The 25443-nt window shown below is 34.0% G+C and overlaps 1 protein-coding gene across 3 annotated transcripts in view; it reads right to left on the bottom strand.

The window, feature by feature from the left end:
- Positions 1-1538: 1538 nt before the first annotated feature.
- The window catches only part of LOC116491195 (heparan sulfate glucosamine 3-O-sulfotransferase 1-like), a 103042-nt gene continuing 79137 nt past the window's right edge, over positions 1539-25443 (bottom strand). For all 3 annotated transcript variants that reach the window (XM_032190994.1, XM_032190993.1, XM_032190995.1), the window contains 2 exons: positions 3910-6533; positions 1539-2828 (listed from right to left, as the gene is read on the bottom strand). In XM_032190994.1, coding sequence (XP_032046885.1) covers positions 5485-6414 — 930 coding nt within the window. In that variant the 5' untranslated portion in view covers positions 6415-6533 and the 3' untranslated portion in view covers positions 1539-2828; positions 3910-5484. The remainder of the gene's footprint in view (positions 2829-3909; positions 6534-25443) is intronic.

Here is a 25443-nt window from a genome sequence, read left to right as displayed (position 1 = left end):
GGAAACAATATAAAAGCAAAGAAATATCCCTTGACAGAAAAGCTCTGTACCACTGGTAAAATGTTTACATTAAGATGTTTCTTATTAAATAGTTATAGTTTTTGTTTGTTTGTTTCTTTTTGTAATGGAAATAAAAGAACATATAATGTAAAAGTGTAAGACCATTTTGCATCAAAAAATAGACTTCATAGTATTAATTACATGTGTTAGCACAAAAGACATATTACATGTATTATATAACATCTAATTTACTGGGAAAGTATGATTTATTTCAGCCTATTTTTAATCTGTTGTATTTTCCCTAACTTGCAGCTTCAACTTCAACATATGTTCATGCTTTGCAGTTCCACTCGTATCTTGGCTTCCAAAATGCTTTCAGGTATTGTGGTAAGCTCATGTCCCTGTTAATTAACCTTAAAAAAGGACAGTTCCTTTATGATCACAGAATGGTACTACAAAGTCTTTATTCACCGTTGATTTTAACTTTTAATTTTGTTTTATAAAGTAGCAAAACAATTTAGTTAGTCACATTAAAGCAGGAAATAACTGAAGTGGGAACTGTTTTTTCAGTAACTAAATATTAGTTGCTAACCGTTGCTAATGATTAATGTGATAGGCAAATTATTATTGATTTAAATTCCAATGTGTCTATTTGTTTCTATGATAATATTCAAACTCTTTACAGAACTGAAGGATCAAATCCACAAGTATAAAAAATAACAGTCTATAGGAGCATAATCCTTAATTAAATAATTTAATTTTCTCTACAAGGAAATGTCATTTTAACTCTTACTGTAAATTATGCTGGGGCTTGCTCTCTTTTTTTTAACCATGCTTCTATAAAAAATAAATAATAACTTTTGGTTTTGACCACATAAACAAGAAATAATAAAGATTATGATGATATTCAAATTTTGTACAACTGACAAAAGCAATAAGCAATTAAGCTTGCTGCAAGCAACTAAACTTTTACATTTCTTTTTGATGTTCTTTGAAACATGTGAAGACTGAAAACTCTGTATCCAGATGTGCTTCCCTACAGTATTCAATCTAATCTTTCTTTAATACATTTTATAAGATTATCTATTGACTTTTTAACAAAGGGATGTTGAAAGTGTTGATTTTGTGTAGCAGTGTTCAGTGATTTGTACTATAAAGAGTCTACGTTCTCTCTAAAGTTCTTAAAAATACTGCCTATGGATATTTTAAAAATGTCTCTGCTTTCGGAGGCAAGAAATTCCTTAAGAAGAATTCTAAATGTGCTATGCAGTGAAAGTGAAGACTTTCTACACAGAGCCTTAATAAAATAAATAAATAAAATAAATAAATAAAATGAATAGATATAGATAAATAAATATAAATATAAATTTTATATGCAAATATAATAAAATAAATAGATATAGATATAATATAATAAATAGATATAGATAAAATAAATAAATAAATAAAAACGGTAGTCCTCTTTCTAGTAAAATGTTGCCGGGGGAGTGATTTCTTTCTGATTTCTTTCAATAAGTAATACTATTTTTTTTTTTTTTTGAGGGGAAAAAAACCTCTTAAGTTTCTCACCTTTTTTGTTTAGAGTACGCAGGAGTTAAAACAACAACAAAAAAACAATTAAGGTTAGCCTAATCTAGGAATTTACAACAGGTTGTGTGCTTTGCAATGTGACAAGGGCTTAACTAACCCTGCATAGTTAACTAACCCTAATGGCTGCAGTTGCTTGATAGTTGCTAGTTTCAGTTATAGTAGATTAAAGCAACCCTAATTATGGCATTTAAGCTAAAAGAGGAAAAGAATGGTATTTAACATTAAGGCTTAATATTTGTGGAATGCAAAACAATGTCAAAGAGCCACTCAATTCATCCTAATCTCTGCAGTGGTTTTACATATACGACTATCTATCTTGTTTCAGATGCTCTCAAGAACCTTTGAAGCAACTGCATGGTCTCTTTAAGCAACCTTCCCACATGAAACTTATTTCTCCAATAGCCTTCCAAGCATGAGATGTAAGTCCTTTGATGACCGTTTTGTTGAAGAAGAGTTTATGGTTTACTACTAATTGTGGAAACTCTTAAGATATGTTTGTCACTTTTTAAATTGAGAACTATCTAGTTAATAATTCATTCAAAGTTACAGTGAGCATGCAGTTCTTTACAAAATTTAACCAGCTTTTAATTCCATACACCAAAAATTGAGTAATTTTATGTAGAAAATAATTTCAGCATTTTATTTTTAAATATAGCTCAGTGGATATTCTATTAAGAGGATTTGATCCCTGTCCTGAGAGGATGAGAGAAGGAAGGTTATCTTTCAAAAATAAGAATAGAGGCCAGGCCTGCATGAGATTTGTTCTTCAGATCACAAAATGGATAATTTTGATTGGAGCAGTTTTTAATGCTAAATAATAGTCTACTATATTCACTGAATTCTGTTATGCAGGTTAAGTTGCATCTGTGTAGATCATTTATCAAAAACTTCAGACAAGAATCTTGATTTATGAAAAACAAAACAAAATAGCCAACCCCCCACCAAAATTATATTATGTGTAATACATGTCTTCTGGTATTAGTAAACTTTAAAGTGATCATCGAATTCATTCCACCAGCTGTGTCCTTCCCAACAATGCTGAGCAGAACTGAAGAGTGCTAATAAATCAAGTAGATATATGCATCATTAATCCATACAAATCAGCACTCCTTGAAATGTAAATTCCAGAAAGAGACCTGCATTTTCAAAGATGTATACAGCTTCTGCCAACTGGTGTTTCTGTATTCAACTCGCTTAAAGATTAGCTGTAAACTTCAGAGAAGAGAAAGACTTGATGCCTGCAAGTATAAATATAGAAAGACATTAGTCTATGAAAGTGAATGCGATATACAGATATGTGAAGTCTTCAGTTACTAGCAACTACCTGAAATCTTTGTTAAAGTACACATTGATTGGAAATTAGATTAAAAAAAAAAAAAAAAAAAAAAAAAGGACAAAACCCAACCTTATTCAATACTATTAAAAGGAATAGTCATTGTAAAGAAGCAAAACATGAAAAATATAGCAAGTGTTGGAACATGTAAGAAACAGACAGAGATGCTGAAAGAAAAACTACAATCTATGATATAAACTACTGGTATGCTGCTACCCTCTGTTGTGTATTTCTGTATTAATTTCAGTGGACTGGATTTTTTTCCAATACTGAGATTGATCTGGAGAAAGGGAATCTGGATTTTATTATCAGATAAAAATGTGTCCACAAAACACAAAGTGCTGGTCCAATATAAAATCACCCTGCTGATTCAGAATTGTCCAGATTTTTTTTTCTGGGTTAAGCTTTAATTTGACAAATGACAAATAAGGGATTATGCAACTGTAATTATTACAGTTCACCTATCCCCTGCCCTTGTAGAAGTGGTATAAGGCCAGTGTGAACATCCTGGTCCTTGGCTAATTTGAAAGAAATGAATTCAGATTTCCACACCTGATTCCGATCAACTTCGTACTTCTGAGTAGTGCCCAGACCTGATCAATATTAGTGATTAAGAAGCCACAACCTCAGAAAAAGTGGAAGAAATCAATAACATTTTTTTTTAATCTGTGGAAACCATAAATTTGCTTAATAATCATATTTCAGAAAGATAATTTCAAAGGTTAATTATATTGTAATGAAAAATTAACAAAAATTTATGTCAAATATACAAGTAGCAGAAGAATAAAATTCGCTGTACTATTTTTTAACATTTTACGGTTCTTGAAGAAATATTTGATGAAAGCTCTTTCCATGTAATCTGGCTTGGTTTGATTCTGTCCAGCTTCAGTGGAAGGAGACTTCTACCATCTAAGTAACCCCCTAATAAAATGATCAGAAACCTAAAAATTAGTGGTGCTAGATCCATAGTGGGGATAGATCCATACCTTTTAGCCCATGAAGTGGAAGACTGAATCCAACATTGGGAACATATCCTGTGGGCTGCACAGTGGCTTAAATAGAAGAACAAAGAGATTCTGGATCTTCAACAGGATTATGTGGAATCTGATGCTGAGATACTTAGAGTGGGCCCACACTACAGCTCACCAGTCCTGAGAAGCTTAAAGAGTAATGCACCTGAAGAATGCTTCTTCAATGGGGTGCACCAGGATTTCTGGATTGCAAGGTACAATTTCAAACAAGGATATCTGCTTGTATTTCTATATAGTTCTATTTGGCACTCCATTTAACATTTCAAGTTGATTTTCTTCTTTGGTATTGATCTATAATAAAATGGTTAACATGAAGAAGGAGAGCAGACTAGCACAATATTGTCAAACAAAGGTAATAAAAAGAAAAATTCCTAATGCAGGAGTATATATGGATGTCATTTTTATAAAGAAACTGAGTATGCCATCCTTAGCAAATGAACACAGTTTGAGATATACAAATATAAAAAGATGTTACTTTTAACTAAGCACATCCCATGACCTGCATTAGAAATGACAAAGAATACACCATGATTCGAAGAGCAGGCAAATCAATTTCATTTCCTTTTTAACGAGGTTCACTATGCAAATGGAGATATGTAAACCAAAGGTAGGTGAGAAACAGAGTAACTAGTCACAGAATACAAATGTGATTAATATCGTAGCATTGATGAAGAGCTGTCTTTTCCATTCAAGACATAACTTATCTAATCAAACATTTGTACAGCTGCTGTTATTTAATTTTTTGCATTCAAAAATTTATTTTTTTTTTTAGTATACAGCGTAACAGTGTAAACTGAGGTTGCCTGGGTTAATTTCTTTACATTCAGATCTCTCACTTCTTAAAGCTTCTTCAAACAGTTCATATTCTTCCTTTGTTTGGAGATTTTTATTTTTACCAACTCAAGATACTAAGACTGTGGATTAATACAAACGATATACTGATGGGGAGCTTCTAGTTCACCTATTCAAAATCAAGGATGAAATAGATTCCTTTTATTATTAGTAGATTAAGAACTTTGACATATTAACAGAGGATGAATTATTTACTAGAGCCAATATGTATGCCCCTGTTGTAACATACAATTTAACTTGTATGAAAAATTCTAGAACTCAGTGCCACTAGCCTCATACCTGATATAAAAAAATACTAAGAACTAAAAATATGGAACAGTTAGAATTATACCATTTCAAATATATACATTTTTTACACTGTTAGAAGCAGTCATTTTTCCAAAACATCACAAATCTTGTAACAGATATATCTGAAGTAAGTCCACTCAAGTTAACATATTTGCATGATGGGAAAATGATCAAAATATGATTCTGCAATATGACCCAGAGTAATTATACAAATATGTGAAACTTATTTTTCCCAAAACAAAGGCTACCACTTTATGAGTTAATGGATATCTTATTCCAATGAAGCAAACAGTTCTCTCTGCCTTTGTATAACCAGTATGTTAAATTCTCATAATATGAATCTCTAGTTTGTTTCAGGCCCTTTTTAAGAAACATTGATTCCAAAATGCATTAATGCCAGTCAAAAGAGTGATTAACCATTCTGTAAAATTTTGCATTGTGCTCTCTGAAGTAAGAATAAAGTTGCTCTAAAACAGTGTTGTTAACAAGAGGATGGGGCCGCCCTTTGGATTCGTGTAAACATCTCTCTCTTCCATCACTTCGAATGCAATAGAATCCTTTAGTTTGGTTAAAATAAAAATTAGAAGACATAATTCGGGAAGGAAGATTTAGAAATCTTTCAACTTTTTGTAATTCAGGAAGAGGGTTCCTGATTAAAGTATTGCCATCCACTATGTGAATCTGATTCAAATTGAAATGTTTAAGCCACTTTTCCATATGAACATCATATAGACTTCTCTGAATAGCCTTGTATTTGGTATTAAGTGCTCCATTCTTAATAACAATATCTTCAAAAAGCTGAACAGGCTTGTGGCTCTCTACTCTGTTGTAATATACTTGGGTATAGTCAGAAATAACTCTCTCAGTGGGATCTCTTAGAATGAGCAGCAGCTTAATGGAGCTATTCATGTCATGAATTCTTTCTGGAGCCTGTGGAGATGTAAAATAGCCTGGTGTTTTCTCAATTGTAATTTGATTTCCGTAAGAAAATGGCATCAGACTCCTATACCAGTCTAATCCTTTCACATAATTTTCATCCCAGTCAAAAAAGTGGACTTCTGTAGCTGCCACTACAATATTAGGATGAATATCCAACATTTCCAGTAAAGCCCTGGTCCCTCCTTTACGAACTCCTATGATAATGGTCTGAGGTATTCGTCGGCTTGTGCCAGGAGGTCTCACCTGTGCTGAATAGTGTTCGCTTTTATTGCTGAATAATCCTACCTGTGACTTCAGTGTTTCCAACAGTGGCCCATTTTCAACAGGAGCACCCTGAGTATGAGTCAGCAGAAGATAAGCTGACACCAGTAGGAAGGCCATATGGAGAGGAATAATTAGTTCAAGATAACGTTATGCTTGATTAATGAGAAAATAGGCAGGTAGCTTCTTGAGTTGTTTGGCAGAACCAGTGGTAAAGAGACAGCAACTTTCTGAAGCATCTGAAAAATAAAGTAAGACAAATCAGTATTTCTAAACCCATCACAAATTGTAAATGTAATTTACCATTCAATACACAAATCCAATCTGCAATTACAACAGAAAATTTATTTCAAAGTTATATGTTATCTGTTTTCCCAGACTTTATTTCAGAGAAGAAGGAGGAGGAGGAACAGGAAGAGAAGAAAAAATGGAAAGAGAAGAAGGAAAAGAAGGAGGAGGAGAACAACCACCACCACATTTTTCTCCTTGACCACGGGTGACCAATGAAGGACACTAAGCTTACAGCAACTTTTATTTCCTTGGGGAAGTACTGAGCCTAAGCAGAATTTTTTACCCAATTTTAAAGTCTTGACCAATTTGTGCTTGCTTTGATTTTGTTGGTTCTCTTCCTGCCATTTATATCATACCCAATATGACATTAATAATCATTCCAAAGCATTTTTGAAACAAAACACAGGTTAAGGCAAAATTTTGGAATCTGAGCCCTTCAGAGCAGAGGACTAATAGTATTATAAAGCAATAGTGCAGTGCCTTTGTTGGATTGATGCAAAAAAAATCATCACAACGGCATATTTGCAGCTATCAAAGTGCTGTGAAGTGTAGTCGCTTAAGTGTTGGGAAAATCTTGGCAAAACCAAATATTTAGGTACAATTCTGCATTTTCTCCAAAGCCACATGCAAGAAATACCTAGATACTTTCTGGTTACCTAAAAATGTTTGCAGGGAAGCAAGGCTGGTTGGAACTGGAAACATTTTTCTTAATCCATTTAGTATTCAATCACGTTAAGGAAGTGATGAATGTTAAACATCCTAAAATTTGAAACAAACAAGCAAAAAGTTCTAGGCTTTTTTTTTTTTTTGTCTCCATCCCTGAAAAATCTTACAGAACAAATCCTCATTAAGAAGATTCTTGTCCTATTTCTGAGCAAATATAACATTTTAAAGATTGCAGGTTAAATCCATTTCCTTAACTTTTTTTCAGTGTGCTTTCACACAGTGAAGCAGCAGCCAATAAAAATAGCTGGTTTTTGATTCTATTTGAATTATGGCTCATATTGTAAAGTAGTCTCAGAAATAATACAACTTTAGCTCCTTCTTTGGTTCCACTGTCAATCTCTTTCTTTTCCTGAATATATTGGTCACAGTTTTGGCCTCTTAGAAATAACCTTAAAGAGCACAGTCAATTCCCATTTGTCATGGCTCTGAGGAGCTCTTAGTGTTTCTATTCAAAAATTGTTTACCTTCAGTCTTAATTTACAGACTTAAAAATGTAATATAAAAACATTTTTGATAATAACAATTTAGGCAAGATTCATTGAATCTATGTTCTAAATCTTATTACAACCTGCTCCATTGTCCTTTATAACTAGGGAATAACTCTTTTTGTAGGCCTGATTGAACTCTAAACTCATGCATAGATAGCAAGCATTAACCCTTTAATTTTAAGACTGCTATTTTAAAAATAATCATTTATTAAATATTGGAAAAGCCCAGATATAGTTGGATTTTTAATCAGAAACTAAAATAAATAAATAAATAACAACAACAACAAACTCCTTTACCTACATGAAAGAAAATTTGATTTTAAAAGTCATAGCCTTTTTACTAAGAACTTCACATAGACATTCTACTTAGGGTTCTCAAGAGCAGAGAATGAAGGAATGCAAGCATTTCTATGGAAATTACAGAATGGAAGAACAGCTACATTTATACAAAAAACATTTGTAGTTATTTTTTCAGAACAACTGATCTTTTGGATGGTGAATTTGAGAACCAATAAATGTGCTATTTAGAGCTGCTGAGGAATCAAAATGCATTTTGCTATAAGTGACAGCTAATATCTGTTGGTTTTGAAAAGCTCTCATAGTCTATACAACACTGAACATGCAATTTGAGGCATCAAAACCCAGTTGATGCCAAAAATATTGGCCTTCAAATTTCATGCAAGTTTGCAAGCAGTGACTCTGTTACATAAATTCTGGTCATTTGGTGAATTCACAATTTGTTGATTCACAAGGTTCCTTAACTGTCTATCTAGAGTAAGGATAGGGCTATGCATAAGATGTTGGAACCAATTTCTCTCTTATCTGATGTAGGAGTCTATGGCAATATTGCCACTTTCCTGGCCTATGATCCTAATAGGCTGGGATTTGGGATCATGGCACAAGGGACGAGGGAACGGTTAATCTTTCTTTTAACCTGTTTCAAAACTTAAGTATTAAGTAACATTCTAATAATCTTAATTTTTACATTAAAATTCTTTCAGGAAGATTGAGTAATTGTTTTTGTAAATCCCTTACAAGTGTTTTCAATTTATCTTTCCTGTGCTTATCTACATGCATACATAAGATTACAAGTGCTTTGAAATAAAGGCAAGACCAGCCTGAATGTCAGACAACCAAGCATTTTGTCTTGCATATACCAAGGAGTAGACATATAGTTCATTATCCAGTTTAAATTCCAGAGCTATCCCATCTTGAAAGAGCTCCATAAACTGATTTTTAACACATATATTAGACATTTGTGATAAACCAGAAAAAAAAAAGAGTTATTGAAATATTTATATGAACATATATGTAATATATGAAATATGTCCAAATTAATTGATTTTGTTTTTATTTAAAAATATAAATCACAAATACCATTTATTCCTAGAACTGATGGTTATCTGGTTTCATTCACCAAAGAATCAGGCACAAATACTCTTTCAGAGAAAACTGGAAGCTGAATAAGAAATTTGTACTTGAAACTAAGGAAAGTTTGGTTTTCCAAAATATTTTGAGCTTTGCACATAATATAATTGAGTGTCTGTTTAATTTACTATCTGAAATCAGTAGTTTTGTATAACATGCACTTAGAAACCAAGTAACAGAAGAGATCCTACATTTTCTGATCACCAAAGTATTAGTAATATTTTTGAAAACAATTATGTCAGTTTAACCTATTTACAATTAATTAGTTGTTTTATATAGTGGAAATTTCTTAGACTCATTGCTAGAACAAAACCTTACCCAGGAAATATTACCAGAAATAATTGAATTCAGAATGTGCTGCAAAGCTGGTGCCTAAATAGAACAAAATTGCCTTTGGGAGCAATTCCATCAGAACAACGTTCCAGCTTTGGCCTAAGAGATTTGATTGATTTTGATGAAGCTCTAAGATGTTAGATCCTGTGGTTAGGTTATAATTGCTACACAAATGTAAAAAGGATTTAAACATGATTTATCAAATATAATTGGAAGGTAATTTGAATAATTTTTGTGTTGTTTTTCTGTCTTTATGCAATTAAATGCACATTTTTAGAAGATATGAACTGCTTTATGTAATGAAAACAATATATATTACATTGAAGCGCTGTGTACTCTGAATCCCAAAATATTCCTATTAGCTATATTGAACATAACTGAAAAATTAACCTCATGATACATGATCAGAATTATAGTGCCTTACTGCTCCCCCCCATTTTTATTTGGTAGTTTCATGTTGCTTAGTAGCATAAGGAACATCAACAGATACGATACTTAAGAAGATATGAAGCTCAAAAAGAAATTCACGCTGCAAAGAGAACTATTTAAATACATAATAACTTGGGCTTTTGTTGTTTCATTTTTTTAAAGCCTTAGACTAGACTAAAGAAGCCAATATGCTGGCTGAAAAATCATTTTAATATTGCAGAAATGTTCTAAAGACCCTTAACTTCTGCACTCTATTATACAAAAATCTAAGCAGCTTATGATTTACCTTGCTTCAGGGTAAAGTGCAACATCACAGGGTAAATGTAACTATATTATTATTACTCACTTATAATATTATTAATTTCTAATACTACTTCCCACTGCCTGTAATACTTTCACTTGGAGAATTTCACAGCACTTTATATTAATTAATTGTCTGTACCTTATTAAGGCACCATTCTCATCTTACAGGAAATTGCAACTGAGCAACATACAGTCAGTTCAGGAGCACAAATGCTTTGGAAAGTCACGGTTAATGTGATCTGCTTAAGGTCATACAAAAGTATGTCTAACCAAGAAAAAGCCTGGAAACCCAGGGCTTCCAATTCCCCTTCCAGTTCCAACTTTGTACTATTTCATGGCAGTTGCTCACATCTCTTACAGTACCTTATACTTGGGAAACATGCAGAACTGAAAACCACTGATTCCTCAGTGCTTCAGCATAATATTGGAGCACGAACTCAGGATTTTATTGTTTCAGGATATATTTATGCAAAAATAGTGATTATTACTGAAAGCTCGAACAAACGGAGGCAGTCAGAAAAAATATAACAAAACACCAGTTTCTGTCTTGAATTTAAAAATATTTGGGGATTTAAAAAATATACTGCTTTTACTGTTTATTCCTGTTAGATATCATCTCATCCCAACAAAGAGATCAACTACTGAGAAGAGTGTAGGTCAGTCATTTTAAGACTTGCTGGCACACAAAAATTTGTAACAGCTATATTATACTTCTGTAGTTAAGAGCATCTCTGTCAATGACTATATATATTAAAAAAAAAAAAAAAAAAAAAAAAAAAAAAAGCTATAGCAGCCTAACTAATCACAACTAGAGGCCATGTAAGGTGAACTGCTTTGGCAATTAAAAAAAAATAAATCATACTGTGATGACAGTTATGGCACTGTAAAGCATCTATGTACAGACTGGCTTTATGTAATAAATAACTCTAAATTAACAATAACTACCTACCACTACAACAAGAACATACTTAAGATCTCAAATTTCTTAAACTGGATTTTTTTTTGTTTGGTAAAAGTAGTAGCTAGTTACATAGCAAAATAGATGCAAATCTGCTCTCAGCATAGTTTAAACATATTTTTAAAAAACTGGTGAAGAAATAATCCTGTGCATATGGGATGCATTGCTTAATATAATCCAGTACCATTTATTCCAATCCAATAAAGGAATGACTAATTCTATTATTACTTCTAATATTTCATTGCTAAGACAGTCAATGAAAAATCCTAATTAATACCTAAATTCTACTTTATAGAATCATTTGAGAAATGATGTATTAAAAAAACACTGGGCACATGGTTGAAATGAAAGTATCCTCTTTAATATGAGGTGAAACCGAAAAAAATCAGCCATTTCTACCCCCACAGGTCAGATATGTCTAGGCTGAGTTCAGAAGACAATGAGGGCATAGAAATGTATTCTGTGTGAAGTGTAAAGAATATTTAAAATTTTGAAAAATTTTCCTACATAGAAACAATTATGAATAGATTATTTAATAGATGCAGTGCAATTACCTTAGGTTTGTGTTAGAATGAAATTAGCATTAGCTACAGCTTAGTATGTGCAGAACTGTGTCCTGAAAGTCTCACTGTGATCTGATTTAGAAGAATCCCAGATAAAGAAATACATTTTTGTACATATGAAACTTGAAGTAGAAGCTTTCATAGGGCTTGGTGTTACAAAACCACATGCAATTCTAGCATTGTCACATTTCTGCAAGAATGCAGAATTCTTTTCCAGAGTTGTTTAAAATGGAATGCAAGTTTATGACCTTTCAAAAAGAACGAAATCTCATTTTTAGTTTTGCAATCAAATCCCAATCAGAGTGAACTTTATATAGGCTCAGGCTTCTATGGTGGAATTTTGTCTCAGCTCTCACTAAAAATATATTAGTGTAATCTGGTTAAGCTTGGATGACTACCAAGGGTATTGAATAGCAAAGTACATTTTCATTCCACACAATTTCAGTCTTAAAGCTCACATAATATTAAAATTAGAGTGTATAAGTGAAAAGAGTACTTTACAAACATTGTTTTCTTTAAATGTGCTTAAATATGTCTTTCAAGGTATTAAAAAGAAATCCAAAACATACTGAAAATAATTACAAGAACAACTGTTTTTATGATATGTGGCTATTTAGGCTGGGGACATACTTTTGGGTTAGAGGTGTTACCATCTAAAGACATGATTATACTATTATTATGCTCTTATTATGTTTATCATTGACCAATAGCTGGATTTACTGTTCTTCATCTCTGCTGCAAAGAATTGTTCAAGTGCTCCATTGCTTCCTCTCCTAGCAGGAAAGGCTATCTCTTTGGACAGTATTGGTAACCCATGTAAAATCTGCTGTTTCTGCAGCAGATTGGACTGAGTTAGGAGAAATTGCAAATGAGCTGGATTATTTTAATGGTTTAAATAGCACCACTAATTTAACTTCTTTTACTGAACATAGCCAGAAAGCAAATATGCAAGTAGATGAGTTGTCTAATACAGGAGAAGAGGCACATCTGGTGGAAGAAACAGCACCTCTATTTGTAAAGAAAACTTCTGCCCAAGATCTAAAGTGAAAAATACCATTTCCAAAACCATTTCAGTCAACAAATTGAATTTGAACTCCACGTACAGCTCTATACGGGAATGAATCAGTCAAATAATTTACAAAAGTCAGTATGAGGCATGGCACTTCACCCCAAAAAACATTTGCTCAGCTATCCTTACATTTTAAGAGGAGTTGCCTATGCAAATTAAAGTAGTTAAGAACAGCTTCATTAGTAGGCTTGCCTAAAGATAGGTCCTGAAGGAAAAGGTAAAGCTGCAAAAAAATGTATTTGAATTCTAATTCTTGTACAATAAATGCTACAGAACACATAGAGATTTGACAATAGATGGGCCAGTAAAATAAATGAATGGAAAAAAAAAAAAAAGTACATTGGCATTAGAGAGAGGCATTTGAAAGCACTACATAGGTGAACCTGAATTCAATATCGCATCATTACAGGTAAAAGTGTAAGTTATAATCACACAGAATCACAGAATTTTCTAGGTTGGAAGAGACCTCAAGATCATCGAGTCCAACCTCTGACCTAACGCTAACAGTCCCCACTAAACCATTTCCCTAAGCTCTACATCTAAATGTCTTTTGAAGACCTCCAGGGATGGTGACTCCACCACTTCCCTGGGCAGCCTGTTCCAGTGCCTCACAACCCTTTCAGTGAAGAAGTTCTTCCTAACATCTAACCTAAAACTCCCCTGGCTCAACTTAAGCCCATTCCCCCTCGTCCTGTCACCAGGCACGTGGGAGAACAGGCCAACCCCCACCTCGCTACAGCCTCCCTTGAGGTACCTATAAAGAGCGATAAGGTCGCCCCTGAGCCTCCTCTTCTCCAGGCTGAACAAGCCCAGCTCCCTCAGCCGCTCCTCGTAGGACTTGTTCTCCAGGCCCCTCACCAGCTTCGTTGCTCTTCTCTGCACCTGCTCAAGCACCTCCATGTCCTTCTTGTAGCGAGGGGCCCAAAACTGAACACAGTACTCGAGGTGCGGCCTCACCAGAGCTGAGTACAGGGGGACGATCACCTCCCTAGCCCTGCTGGTCACACTGTTCCTGATACAAGCCAGGATGCCGTTGGCCTTCTTGGACACCTGAGCACACTGCTGGCTCATATTCAGCCGACTATCCACCATCACTCCCAGGTCCTTCTCTGCCTCGCAGCTCTCCAACCATTCCTCTCCCAGCCTGTAGCTCTGCTACATATTATATATTTTGAGGTAAAATAATATATATTTTACCTCAAGCATTCCATGAAACTTACGAAGTGTGAAAGGAGATTTATCAGCACATGATAACCATTTATCTTCAGAAAGAGCATGAAACTATTCTGCTACATGTTTACTCTATATTCCACTGCCAGATTAATGGTAATAATAAAATCATGTTCCCATTGTCATTACTGGGCTTTATCAAATATCTGTCAGGGAATGTTAGTCAGTTTCCATGGATATACACAGCTTTGACATGAAAAGTACCTTCCACATCTGTCATGGAAAATATCTGATGCAAACTGTAGAAAGCAAGACAGGCTGAGTAAAATAACACCTAACACCTTGCAGCTTTGCAACAGAGTTTCAACTTGAGTTCCACTGGGCTCTGGTTATGCCAAGAGTAAGAGACTAAGAAAGACAAAAAGGACCACGGATCCCAGAAACAAATAAACATTGCAGTAATTCGTATTACTGATAAAGAATGCTAATGTTTTTGTATGGACTTAAGTATTTTGATCACTTTCATTTTACTTAAAGTATAGATGTATTTTTAGAAAGGCAATGCACTAAGACACCTTTCCCAAAAGGGGTGCTTCCTAAAAAACTTGATGCCACAGTCTGTCACAGAATGCTGTCTTGTTGTTGTAACTCTTCCAGAAATGAAAGAGTCTAACTGTGTCTCTATAAGCTTCAACACAAAAACCTAAACTATCCCAAAAAAAGACAAAGAAATTAACATTTTCAAGTCCTAATATCAGCAATGAATTTCTTTGGATGAAGCTTTTACAAATGAAATTGCAGTTTTGTAACAGCCGACAGTTACTATATTTCGGAGTGAAAATAAGAATAAAAAAGAAAATAGGTATTTGGTGGCTAAAGACAGGAGCTGCAAAATAACATCAACTGGCTGCAGGCTTCACTTCTACCAGGTACACAGACTATAATGGACTTAAAGAAAAGCTAAGAAAGGTTAGCATAAACTATAAACACATTAAATCATTGGCAGGTGATATTAGCAGATACAAGTTTTGAAAAAATTTGCTTCCCTAAGGCTAGCATAATGCTTTCTAATTCCTATTTCTGATAACTCAGGATAGAAAATAGCCTGATGATAATATGACTGCAAATTTATAGCAGTATATACAGTAATATATACAGTAAAAATAATCTTTTTTTTTTTTTGTGCTAAATAAACTTCCTACAGATGTAGCCTACAAAATTATATTTTATGATATCTTTTAAAGTATCATAATCAACCACCCACATAATAAAACCATCCACATAAAGGTTACTGAATTATAATTTCATAAAGACCCCTCTGTAAAACTGGGCACAGTCTAAGCATGCCGCTAAACAGAGAAAATAAATTCTGTTCCTATTAAGATATAAAATACAGATAGCAGTCAGATTAATACTGATGACAAGGCCAATTGTATGTGTGTAGTCACTCTACATATCACATTGGCATATTTCAAATGGAACCGCATTATCAATTTATTGAATTAAACTTACACTTGTAATTGTTAATTATACATCAGGACCAATACAAACAGAAGTGACAAAGATCCCATGCCAGGCCTTCACCCAAATAAGCAGTAACTGCGTAATTATAAAATGATAAATAGCTGATAACTAGCTTCTGTGTTCATTTCTACAGATCTTACTAAGACAAAACTTCAATTTTTCTACCTCTCTTCTAAATCTTAGAATATTATTCATTTATCCACTTCCATTGTCACAAAGAAAACCTTGATACTCACTGATGTTTAGGAATTCAAATTAGAATGAATTTGCTGCAGATTTATGAGACTTGTCTTTCAAAGGAAAAGATTCCTCAGAAGGTAAGAGATGACAGCAGAAGCATTCACTAGGGAAACGAAGCTCTATGTTGTATGAAACAGCAAATTCCTACAGAACATCTATGTTCTCACAGTAGTGAGAGTGTAACAGAGATGCTAGTGAGTGCTTCCAGAGTGAGTGCTTCCTGGCACTACAAAAACGACAATAAACACTTGTTAATCTGAACTGGTAGGGATTCTGAAGCACTACAACTTCAGAGACTATGAGAAGGGAAAACTCTGTCTCACAGGAGAGTTTTTTCTGGGCAGAACTTGTCAATATTATTCCTTGAGTTCTTAGCACAGCTCCAATGCAGGGTGAGAACACTCCAGACAGTGCTTAACAGATGGTGGCAGCTGAACTAGGAGCTACCCAGGGCAGCCAGGAATGATGTGGCAAGTTAGCCAGGGAGAGAAGCCACAAAGCAGGAGGCTCATGGGCCAGGAGGCTCCTTTGTTCCCACCTTGAACTCTCTCCCAAAGTTAAACACTTCAACCAAGTACGCCCCTTTGTAGCTTACCTACTCCTATATATACTTAGATCTATTACCTACTCTTACCTACCCTCTAGTATCTTACCTACTCTTTTTAGTAACTTCTCAGGAGAGTTTACCAAGGCCCTGGTATTACCCTTGTAAATGTTGACTGAACAATGTTTAAGAAATGCTTCATAAGTGCATGAAATCAAAGAACGTATTTATTTCTCTGACTATAGCTAGTTCTTAAGTCCTTGGTATTTTAGAAAGATTTTAGTTAACTCAGGATCATGAAAAATGTCACACATCCCATAGGAGTAGTTTATTTATTTATTTATTTTTTTAATGAATGACTATAAAACAGACATTGTGAGAAAATATAAAGAAGCTGAAAACATAAGTCATTAAGATAACTGATTTAAAGATGAAAAGCTAATTTTGAAATGTTGGTTACTGGCTTAGGTCCTGATAAGAGGCAAGATCAAGACAATTGTAAGGGACAAAAGGCCTGAGTATTAAAGCCTGATGAAATAATAATGACCTGTCAAACTAAGAAAGACACAAAATCCACACTGAATTTAGGTATGCTTAGAGACTTTGAGCATCAGAAAATCAAAGATTATATGAAAAAATATCCACAGTCTACCTTTCCTCAAAGTAAACATACAGAACTTGAAGTCAGAGACTACATAAAGCCTAACAATTCATTCTTAAAACTGATTACTACAGAAGGTAGTGAAGAGGAAAAACTCTGTCATACTGGTAAGCAAATCCCTGATAACAAAGGAGAAGTTAAATGCAATACCATTATAGAGAGAAGATACAGAACAGGCAAACACATTGGAAAACATAATACTCTTCTTGAATAAAAAAATTTATTACTGCCTTCAACACAGATACTCATTATCAAGTTACATGCATGTCCAACCCAGCAGGCTGCTGTAGAGACATAGGAATGAAGGCAATTGAAGGCTCATTTGAAAATGCCTAATAACCAGAACACAACACAGAGAATAGACCAGTTGTGCCAAACTCAAGCTTCTTTGGCACTGCTCCTCATACTAAAGCAGAGGGTGAAAGATGACAGTCATTGAGTTTTTGGCCTAAAAACACAGATTAAGTACAAAACAGATTATTTTCTGGATAACGAAGACAAGCAGAAATCCTTTGCTTTTTAACAGACCTGTTCCCACTGTTGAAGTAATATATTAAAATACAGTAAAAGAATACTTACCACTGACAGTCTGAGAGCAGATAGCTAATATCAAACATTTCCTAGGTTTATCACCAGGATTTCTGAGATTTAGTAGGGGCTCCATCTGACTGCATTTTGCACTTCTCAGTTCAGAAAGACAGAACTTAAAAAAGCTTCTCTGCCATCCTAGTCTTATAAACTCTAATGTGCAGGATGAACCTGTAGGCATGTCAATAACTCAACTGAAGTCAAAGTATTAAAGGTATCCAAATGTATGACAAAAACTCTTAAGCTTCAGTGGGAAAAAAAAAGCAAATCCTTCTCTTTCCTCTCAGTCCAGCCAGTTATTATGACAACTTCTCTGTGCAAAAAGAATCTCTGCATTTTAAGCTTAGGGCAGCTTAAAGTATGCCCACAAAAACATTTTATTTGGTTGTGCTCTAAACCTGAAAAGCCAGGGGAAAAATAGCTGCAGTACCACTGCATCAAATAGCATGGTTAATTCAAGCAGAACATGTTCCCTGCCATACAGCATCACTTCTCCCCTATAGCCAAGTGCTACTTTGCACCCAAATAAGCTGTCCACACTCTTCATTTAATGCTGCTTCACTTCATATCAGTTAAAACTTCTCAGAAAGGCTCTTTGATGGCTGACAGTGCCTACAGGCACTAAAGGCTCTTTGGAGCCTTTAAGCTCTGTCTGTCAATTTCCACCTAGGTCTTTAAGGTAAAAATCATACTTAGGAGCCATCACAAACATTCGAGATCTGAACTTTAAGACTTCAAATTTGTGAGACTTGTGACAAATGGTAAGAGTTTGTCACATTAGAAACTCTAAGTAGAAGGAGCCATAATAGATTTGGTCAAAGACTGAATCAGAGCATATTAAGATTCCCTCCCAGATTCAACCATTGTGTTTGCTGACTAATGATAAAGTTAATAATTAGTACTTTTCTATCTGAAATAGCAGCATTAAACATCTGCTGTACCTAGACATATTATAATGTCCTTTTAACAGTTTCTCCTTAAGTTTCAAATTTGTTGTCAGTATTCTGGTAGTTGGCAAGGTGTTTGAAACAGTAATAGAGAAAAAGGCAGAGGTAGGAAGGGTCTCTGACACATTTCCCATAATTAACTGTATATTAATTAGAGCAATAAATGGTCAGAATGTTAAAAGTCATTCTGTTACCAGTGGGTAGATTGTACAACACATGTACTTTACATCATTGTAAAACCTTTACTTTTCAGCTATTCAAAAAGATACTGCATAACAGCAGAATGGTATTATATTGCCACAACACCGGGACAATTCATCAAGGATCAATACCTTAATATGTCATCAAGACAAAAAGTACTTTCATTATCTTTCATTCTCAATCTCCCTCTCAGACTCTCTCCCTCCTAATGAAGTCAGGAATGGCATTCCACAGAAATAAACTAACAAAAGCATAGTTTTTTGTTATTTCAGTTCCAGACTGACAAAAGATCTTCGCTTTCTGTAGGAGGAGGTAATCAATGTTGTGATCTATCATTGCTCTTTTATAGCCACAATTAAAATGGCATTCCATTTTAATGTATGGTCATACTGTATGGTTTATGACCCACGCTTTCCATACTGTTCTAGTCCATTTATTTTTTTCCTCAAGTTAAAAACAAGTTGAGTATCAGTACTCATTTCTCTTTTACTTATTCTCCATTACCACCAAGGCATTATTATATAAAACAAGATTGTGGGTGTTTGTATGTGATGGTATTAAACATAAAATACACAACTTGCATATCCAGTTCCTAGTTTCTTCTGCCCCATAAACACGCTTGTCAGCCCCTATGAATGGTGCAATTAAAAATAAAATAAAATAAAAATCCCACTCTATTTTAACTCTAAGTACTTTTTTTTTCCCTCCTTTTCAATGCATACTAATTTTTTTTCTGGAGGGCTTACAGATATATTTTCAGTAGGCTTTCTGAGGCATCCTTTGTCAATAGCTTAGCAGTTACTTTAAACTTTTTGAAAGCTAAAACCAGGACAAGAACAAATAATATCTGAATAACAGTTAATTTGCGGGTCCAGCGTGATTCATAGAAAACAAAGAAACAGAAAGTGAAGCACCAAACCAACACTTTCAAATCAGATTGCCTAAAAGAACATAAAATCTGAAACAGTTTCTGTTGCCTTTACTCATGGAGAATAAAGTACTATTCTATTGCATTAATAAAATGAAGTTGGATACTGTTGAATGTAAGACAAGAGAATCTTAATTCCCTACATAAAGGGTGATGTAAACTTCAAAGCTATTGAGCGTTTGTAGTTTTTGTGTCTCAAGGGTGGCTGAGAACTCAACTGAAGCTCAGCTGTTTTAAGACACGGACACATCCATTTTCAAGCTCAGCAAGAAATAAGAAACATACCAGAGTATGTGTAATTATTCTCTGGCAAACATTTGCAGACTACCTATTTGCAGCTGTTGATACATGTCGAAGCCTTGCACTGTTTCAGAAGAATTTAAAAAACAAACAAACAACAAAAACAACAACCAAACCAACCAACCAAAACAAACAAAAAAAACATGCAGTATTTTGTAAAGATTAGTATGAAATTTATTTAGGGTAAGAGGATATTTGCTGAAATACCAGAATACCAGCATTACTTATCATACCTTATCTGTCCTCGTGCTCTCAGCTTTTAGTATCCCACTGCTTGGTCAATTATACATAAAGTCGTTTGTACAACACATTCATAATACTATTTCCTCCCAGTCCTTCTATTTATTATGCTTCTATTTAAAGCAACATCATGTTTAATTTTGTGGCAGTAAAGGGCTTTTTTTTTTTTTTTTTTTAATATACATTCTGCTTATAAATGTTCCATCCTCCTACCTTAAAAATGTCTCCACAGGGGAAAATAAATCTGGATTTAAAATTTAATTTGGAACTATAAAATACAGAATAGTTATTTCTGTTTATAGCATGCTAAAAAAAGGTAATGCAAGTAATACAAGTGTAAGCTACCAGTTATTGATGCCAGCTCTGTTTTAAAACAATGGTAATAGCTTTTCCTTTCAGGAGAAGACAGTATTTCTTCTGTAAACTATAAATTGTATATATTATTTTACATTTTTTAATGCTGAGTTTTAATCTTAGACATATAGTTTGATATTTCTTAGTTGAAATATTTTCCCACTCGTGTTCCACTTCCTTTTTACAGCATCTATCAATACAAATACATTTCAAGCTAAATTAGCATTAATATTAAAAGCAGGTTAAATTTCTTCCAGAACCTTTCTGTCCAGGGGGAAAGTCTGACAAGGATGCACTCAGAAAGCTGTCACACCTATTGATGCCTTAAAGGGAATTCTAACCAAAATAAAAAGTCAGTTACTCTGAGTTTATAGACAATGATTACACTTCAGAGTAAATTTTTGAGATCAGAATTAAGTTGTTAGAATTAAAGAACATTGAAGTACATGCATGAGAAAGAAAGGATTCAGTTATTAAATGTGCAAGAATCAATTCCTATGCTATGAAGCTTACCAACATTATACAAGAAATTAGAGAGTAGCATGTCAAAAACATTCATAAAATGCAACTATATTTCCCTGACATTAAAAAACTGACTGATATAATTGTGGGTCACAGTCTGAGAATATTTCAGAAATCAGATTTCAGTGAAATTGAAAAGTAGCAGGAGAAATAAATCATGAAGTCCAACCCATTCCATAAATCTGTTTTATAGATCTTCTGTGCTCTTAAGTATGTAAGAGAAATTAGATGTGAAGTATTTTAGATTATAACATGTAACCAAGCACTGCTAAAATGATAGTGAAAGAGGAAAGGAGTAATGCAATAAACATTACAAAAGCAAAAAATTATGCATCCATAGACAAAAAACATACTATTAATAAAAAACCATACTATTAATAATTGTAGTGACCAAAGTTAGATTCTATATTTATGCAATATGTTCAGAAAGGTAGGAAGAGAAAAGGTTTCACAGTTTTGCTTGATGTGGAGACTGAATGAATCTGAGTTCAATCTCTATGCTTTCCTGTGGGGGGTGAAGCAAACATACCTTAGACAGTGATGCCATGTCAAAGCAAGATAGAATTTGAACTTACAGTTGATAACATACTCTGCAAGTACAACCATCCTCACACTAAGACTTTTTGCATGGGGAATCAGAGCTCAACAGCTGATGTGTTTTAAAATATACACCTGAGCCTCCTTACAGTAATTTCTCCTTGAAGACAAGCCTTAAGGGTGAACTTTTCCAGAAGCATTTACACCAGTCCTTAATAGATTAGTCCACTAGATGTCTGTCATACAATAACTAGTAGCAAATTTACGACAATCTAAAGTTTTTGAAATATTCCCCTCTTACATACCTTGTGGTCTTCAGAATTACACTTCTCACCTTGCAGTGGCATTGCAAAAGCAAAAACACATGCCTTGAAGGCCCAGGTGATGGAAAGGTGAAGATGTATCATAAAATGGATTCCTTAAGATTGAGGTGTATTTCTACAGTTGAACAGTAAGAAAATGTTAAATCACCAAACGTGTAGAAATATGTTCTTTTTTTTTTTTTTTTTTTTGGGGGGGGGTGGGGTAAGGGTGAAATTATGGAGTTGACAAACTATCAGCCCCCTTGCTGAAAGATAAAAATGGTAAGGTTTTGAATACTAAAAAAAGTCATGGTTGCTGGAGAAACTGGGAGAAAATACACTGAAAAAAAAAATATGTCAGGAAACCCTTATATACAAAAATATATTATTTAGGTGACCTCCACCACCACACAATCCAACACATATCCCTTTTTCTTGAGTGAAATTTTTACAAGGCTCTTAGATTCCACTGATTATACAAGCAAAATAGTAGGAGGAAAAGAACAAGTAAAAAAAAAAAAAAAAAAAAAAAAAAAAAAAAAAAACCAAGAAAAACCCACAATGGTTTACTTGACCTTTTGACAAAGTATTTCACTATTAGTTTAGGGGCAAAAAGTAAAAGTGGATAAAAACTAGGTCAGAAACCAAAAGTGTAGGAATTCACAAGAAATTTTCATCATCCAGTTAATTCAGAACCTTGCACCACACAGTTCTTCAGAAAAAGACACAGGCTGAGAGTTTCAAAGGAGCCTAAGGGAACTTCAGTTACTTATGCCTTTGAAATTTGAATTTCAAATTACAGATGGACACCTAGATCCTTCAAAGTTCTTGGAAAGTCCTACCCCTAGGATTCTTTATGAAACACTCAAAATCTCAATGAAAACTTCTGATGCATAGTATTGGACAAAGGCAAGCACACTATTAGTATGCAAAAGTTGAGAGAGAGAATGTCAGGATAATTTTAATGCATTAATTTAATGGTTCAAAGACTAGGAATAGTGCATTTCATTCTGCCTAATCTCTATTAAAAAAAAAAAGGTGTAGTAGAAAGAAGGACTTCAGAGGTGGCTAACAACAGAAGATTGCAGAATAAGTTGTTACTATAAGGAGACAAAAATACACATCTTTTGATTTTCTCAGGAGTTTGGACTTCAATTGCTACGTTACACAAATGAACTGGCATTTGACTTGCAAGTGCAGGAAAAAATGCTCTACAGTGACATAAGAAGGCAACAAAATTGAAACTGACAAAATGGAATTTTCTTTCAGTCTGGGAGTGTCACTGCCACTGAATATTAGTGAAGACTTACTAATGCAAACAAGGAGGGAGGGAGGGAGAGAGGGAGGAACACAGCCAACAAAGAAACAAAACATTTTAAATTATATTTCATTGTGCACTACTTACTGCCTTAAACAATCTATTATGAAAGAGTTCAAGAGCTCAAAGGATAACAATTCAATTTGAGAAATCTGCATTTCTGGGATCAGAATAACTAGTAGGTAGCTCACAGAAGACTGGTCTTCTGGGATAACTAGAGGGTAGCTCATATAAAATGAATAACAATTTACTAATAATATATTTTCCAAATAAATTTCACACAAATAAAGAATAGATCATTTTAATAGGTTAGTATGCTTTTGTTCAGTTTATTGCATTCTATAGAAAGAAGAACACTGGCTAATCTCCATTTTTGAATAAGTGATTTCTACTGTCAGAGCTTTTTGATTTTCACTAACTAGTAAAGATCAGGAACTGTACAATTAGAGCATATGGTCTTAAATTGATATTGAAAATACAAACAAAGTTGGCTCACTTACAGAAAACATAAAAAAGAAACCAGCATGAGAGACTGGCATCACATGACAGAGGAGAAAAGGCTGTTAAAAAAAAAAAAAAAAAAAAAAAAAAAAGCAAGCTAGCAGAGAAAGTCAGGAACCCAGATTCATCTATGTATTATAAATGCAAGTGCATGAAATAACATGATTAAGTAACAGCCTTTAATGACTTTGAAGATGTTACACTGTACAAAGATAAACTTAAGAGGTTCTATGATAATAAAGTTCATTTAATTTTGGCTTGTCAGTCACATTTCTAGACTTCTTACGACTCTTACTGATATCAAGACTCTGTTGCTAAAACAAGACTCTATCCAGCTCAAACACAACACCAAAGCCTCTCCCCTGTTCTTTGCTTTACTTCTCCCCCTCCTCATCTAAAAGAGGGGGAGTGAGAGAGCGGTTGTGGGGCTTAGCTGCCCAGCACGGTAAAACCACCACATCAGGTTGCACTGTTGAGAACAATTAAATACCCACTTAAATAATCCTTACATTTTTCCAGCTCTTCTGCTTGGATAGCATTAATTCTTGGGCAATTTGTAATCCATCAAATCACATGAAATTCTTCTGTGCAGGTGTATTGGATAGTCAGTGACTCCAGACCTGCAATTTGTACAGTTAATTATTTTTGTATGTTTCTACTTGTACTTGTCCTATCAAATTGTAGCTTATTTTACTCAAACAATTTCTTGAATATACCAACAACATTTTAGCACCCAGTCCTGCCCTCCAGTATGCTTGCACCCTTCCTCATTTAGTGTTACCTATGTATTATCTCCTCCATCATCAGGGCCATTAGTAAAAGATATTTCATAGTGTTTTTCTAATGCTTAAAAATTATGTAATCTAAAGTAACTTTCTGCCAATAAACACTGAACTGAACAGCACAAGTCTCATTCAAGATGTATTAACAAGAAAGTGTAGGACTTAAGTACAAGACAGTCAATACGTGCCTAAATGCAGACAAAAAAAGACATCAATACATGCAGTGAATAAATTAAAATATAATTAGATGTGAAAGTAGACAATAACAATGAAGGCCTTGAAAGACTAACCCATTTATCTCAATGTAGATGTTAATTTTAGATTAAGTAAAACTAAAACAAACCCACTAAAGATCAAATCCAGGGCTCCATCCCTGAAGTTACAAGCCAACCTACTAGTTTAATTTAATGCCCAATGTCATTGCAGTAGAAAAGCCAGTGAGTTGATAAACTTGTCATATCCTCCTTCAATTTTCTTCTTCCAAGACTGAAAACTCCTAGTTCTACTTCCTCCTTGTTTGAAATACGTAATCATCCTTCACTTGAGGTGAAGCGCATCACTGTGATACTCCTTTGAACCATGACGTTTGCTACTTTGTTCTCTTCCTTTCTAAAAATTCCTAATATTCTTTTTTTTTTTTTTTGACTGCTACTGAGACTGTTCTCATAGGTCAGAGTGAATATATATCTCTATGAATATACAATTTCACAGTGAAGTTCTTGAACTGTAATTGTCAGTTTGAAGTCCATTCTTTGGGGGAAAAATTGTTTTGGTTTTGTTTATTATTATTTCTCCTGTTCTTTTTTTATTAATTTAATATCATTTGCAAACTTTTCTGTGTAAAGACAGGCTTCCTGTTCCTGATCCTGATGCATTTGAAATAATGCTAGTTTTATGTGTTT

The sequence above is a fragment of the Aythya fuligula genome, chromosome 7, assembly GCF_009819795.1.
Source record: "Aythya fuligula isolate bAytFul2 chromosome 7, bAytFul2.pri, whole genome shotgun sequence".
Taxonomy (NCBI): Eukaryota; Metazoa; Chordata; class Aves; order Anseriformes; family Anatidae; genus Aythya; species Aythya fuligula.
This window is presented reverse-complemented; position numbering and strand designations above follow the sequence as displayed.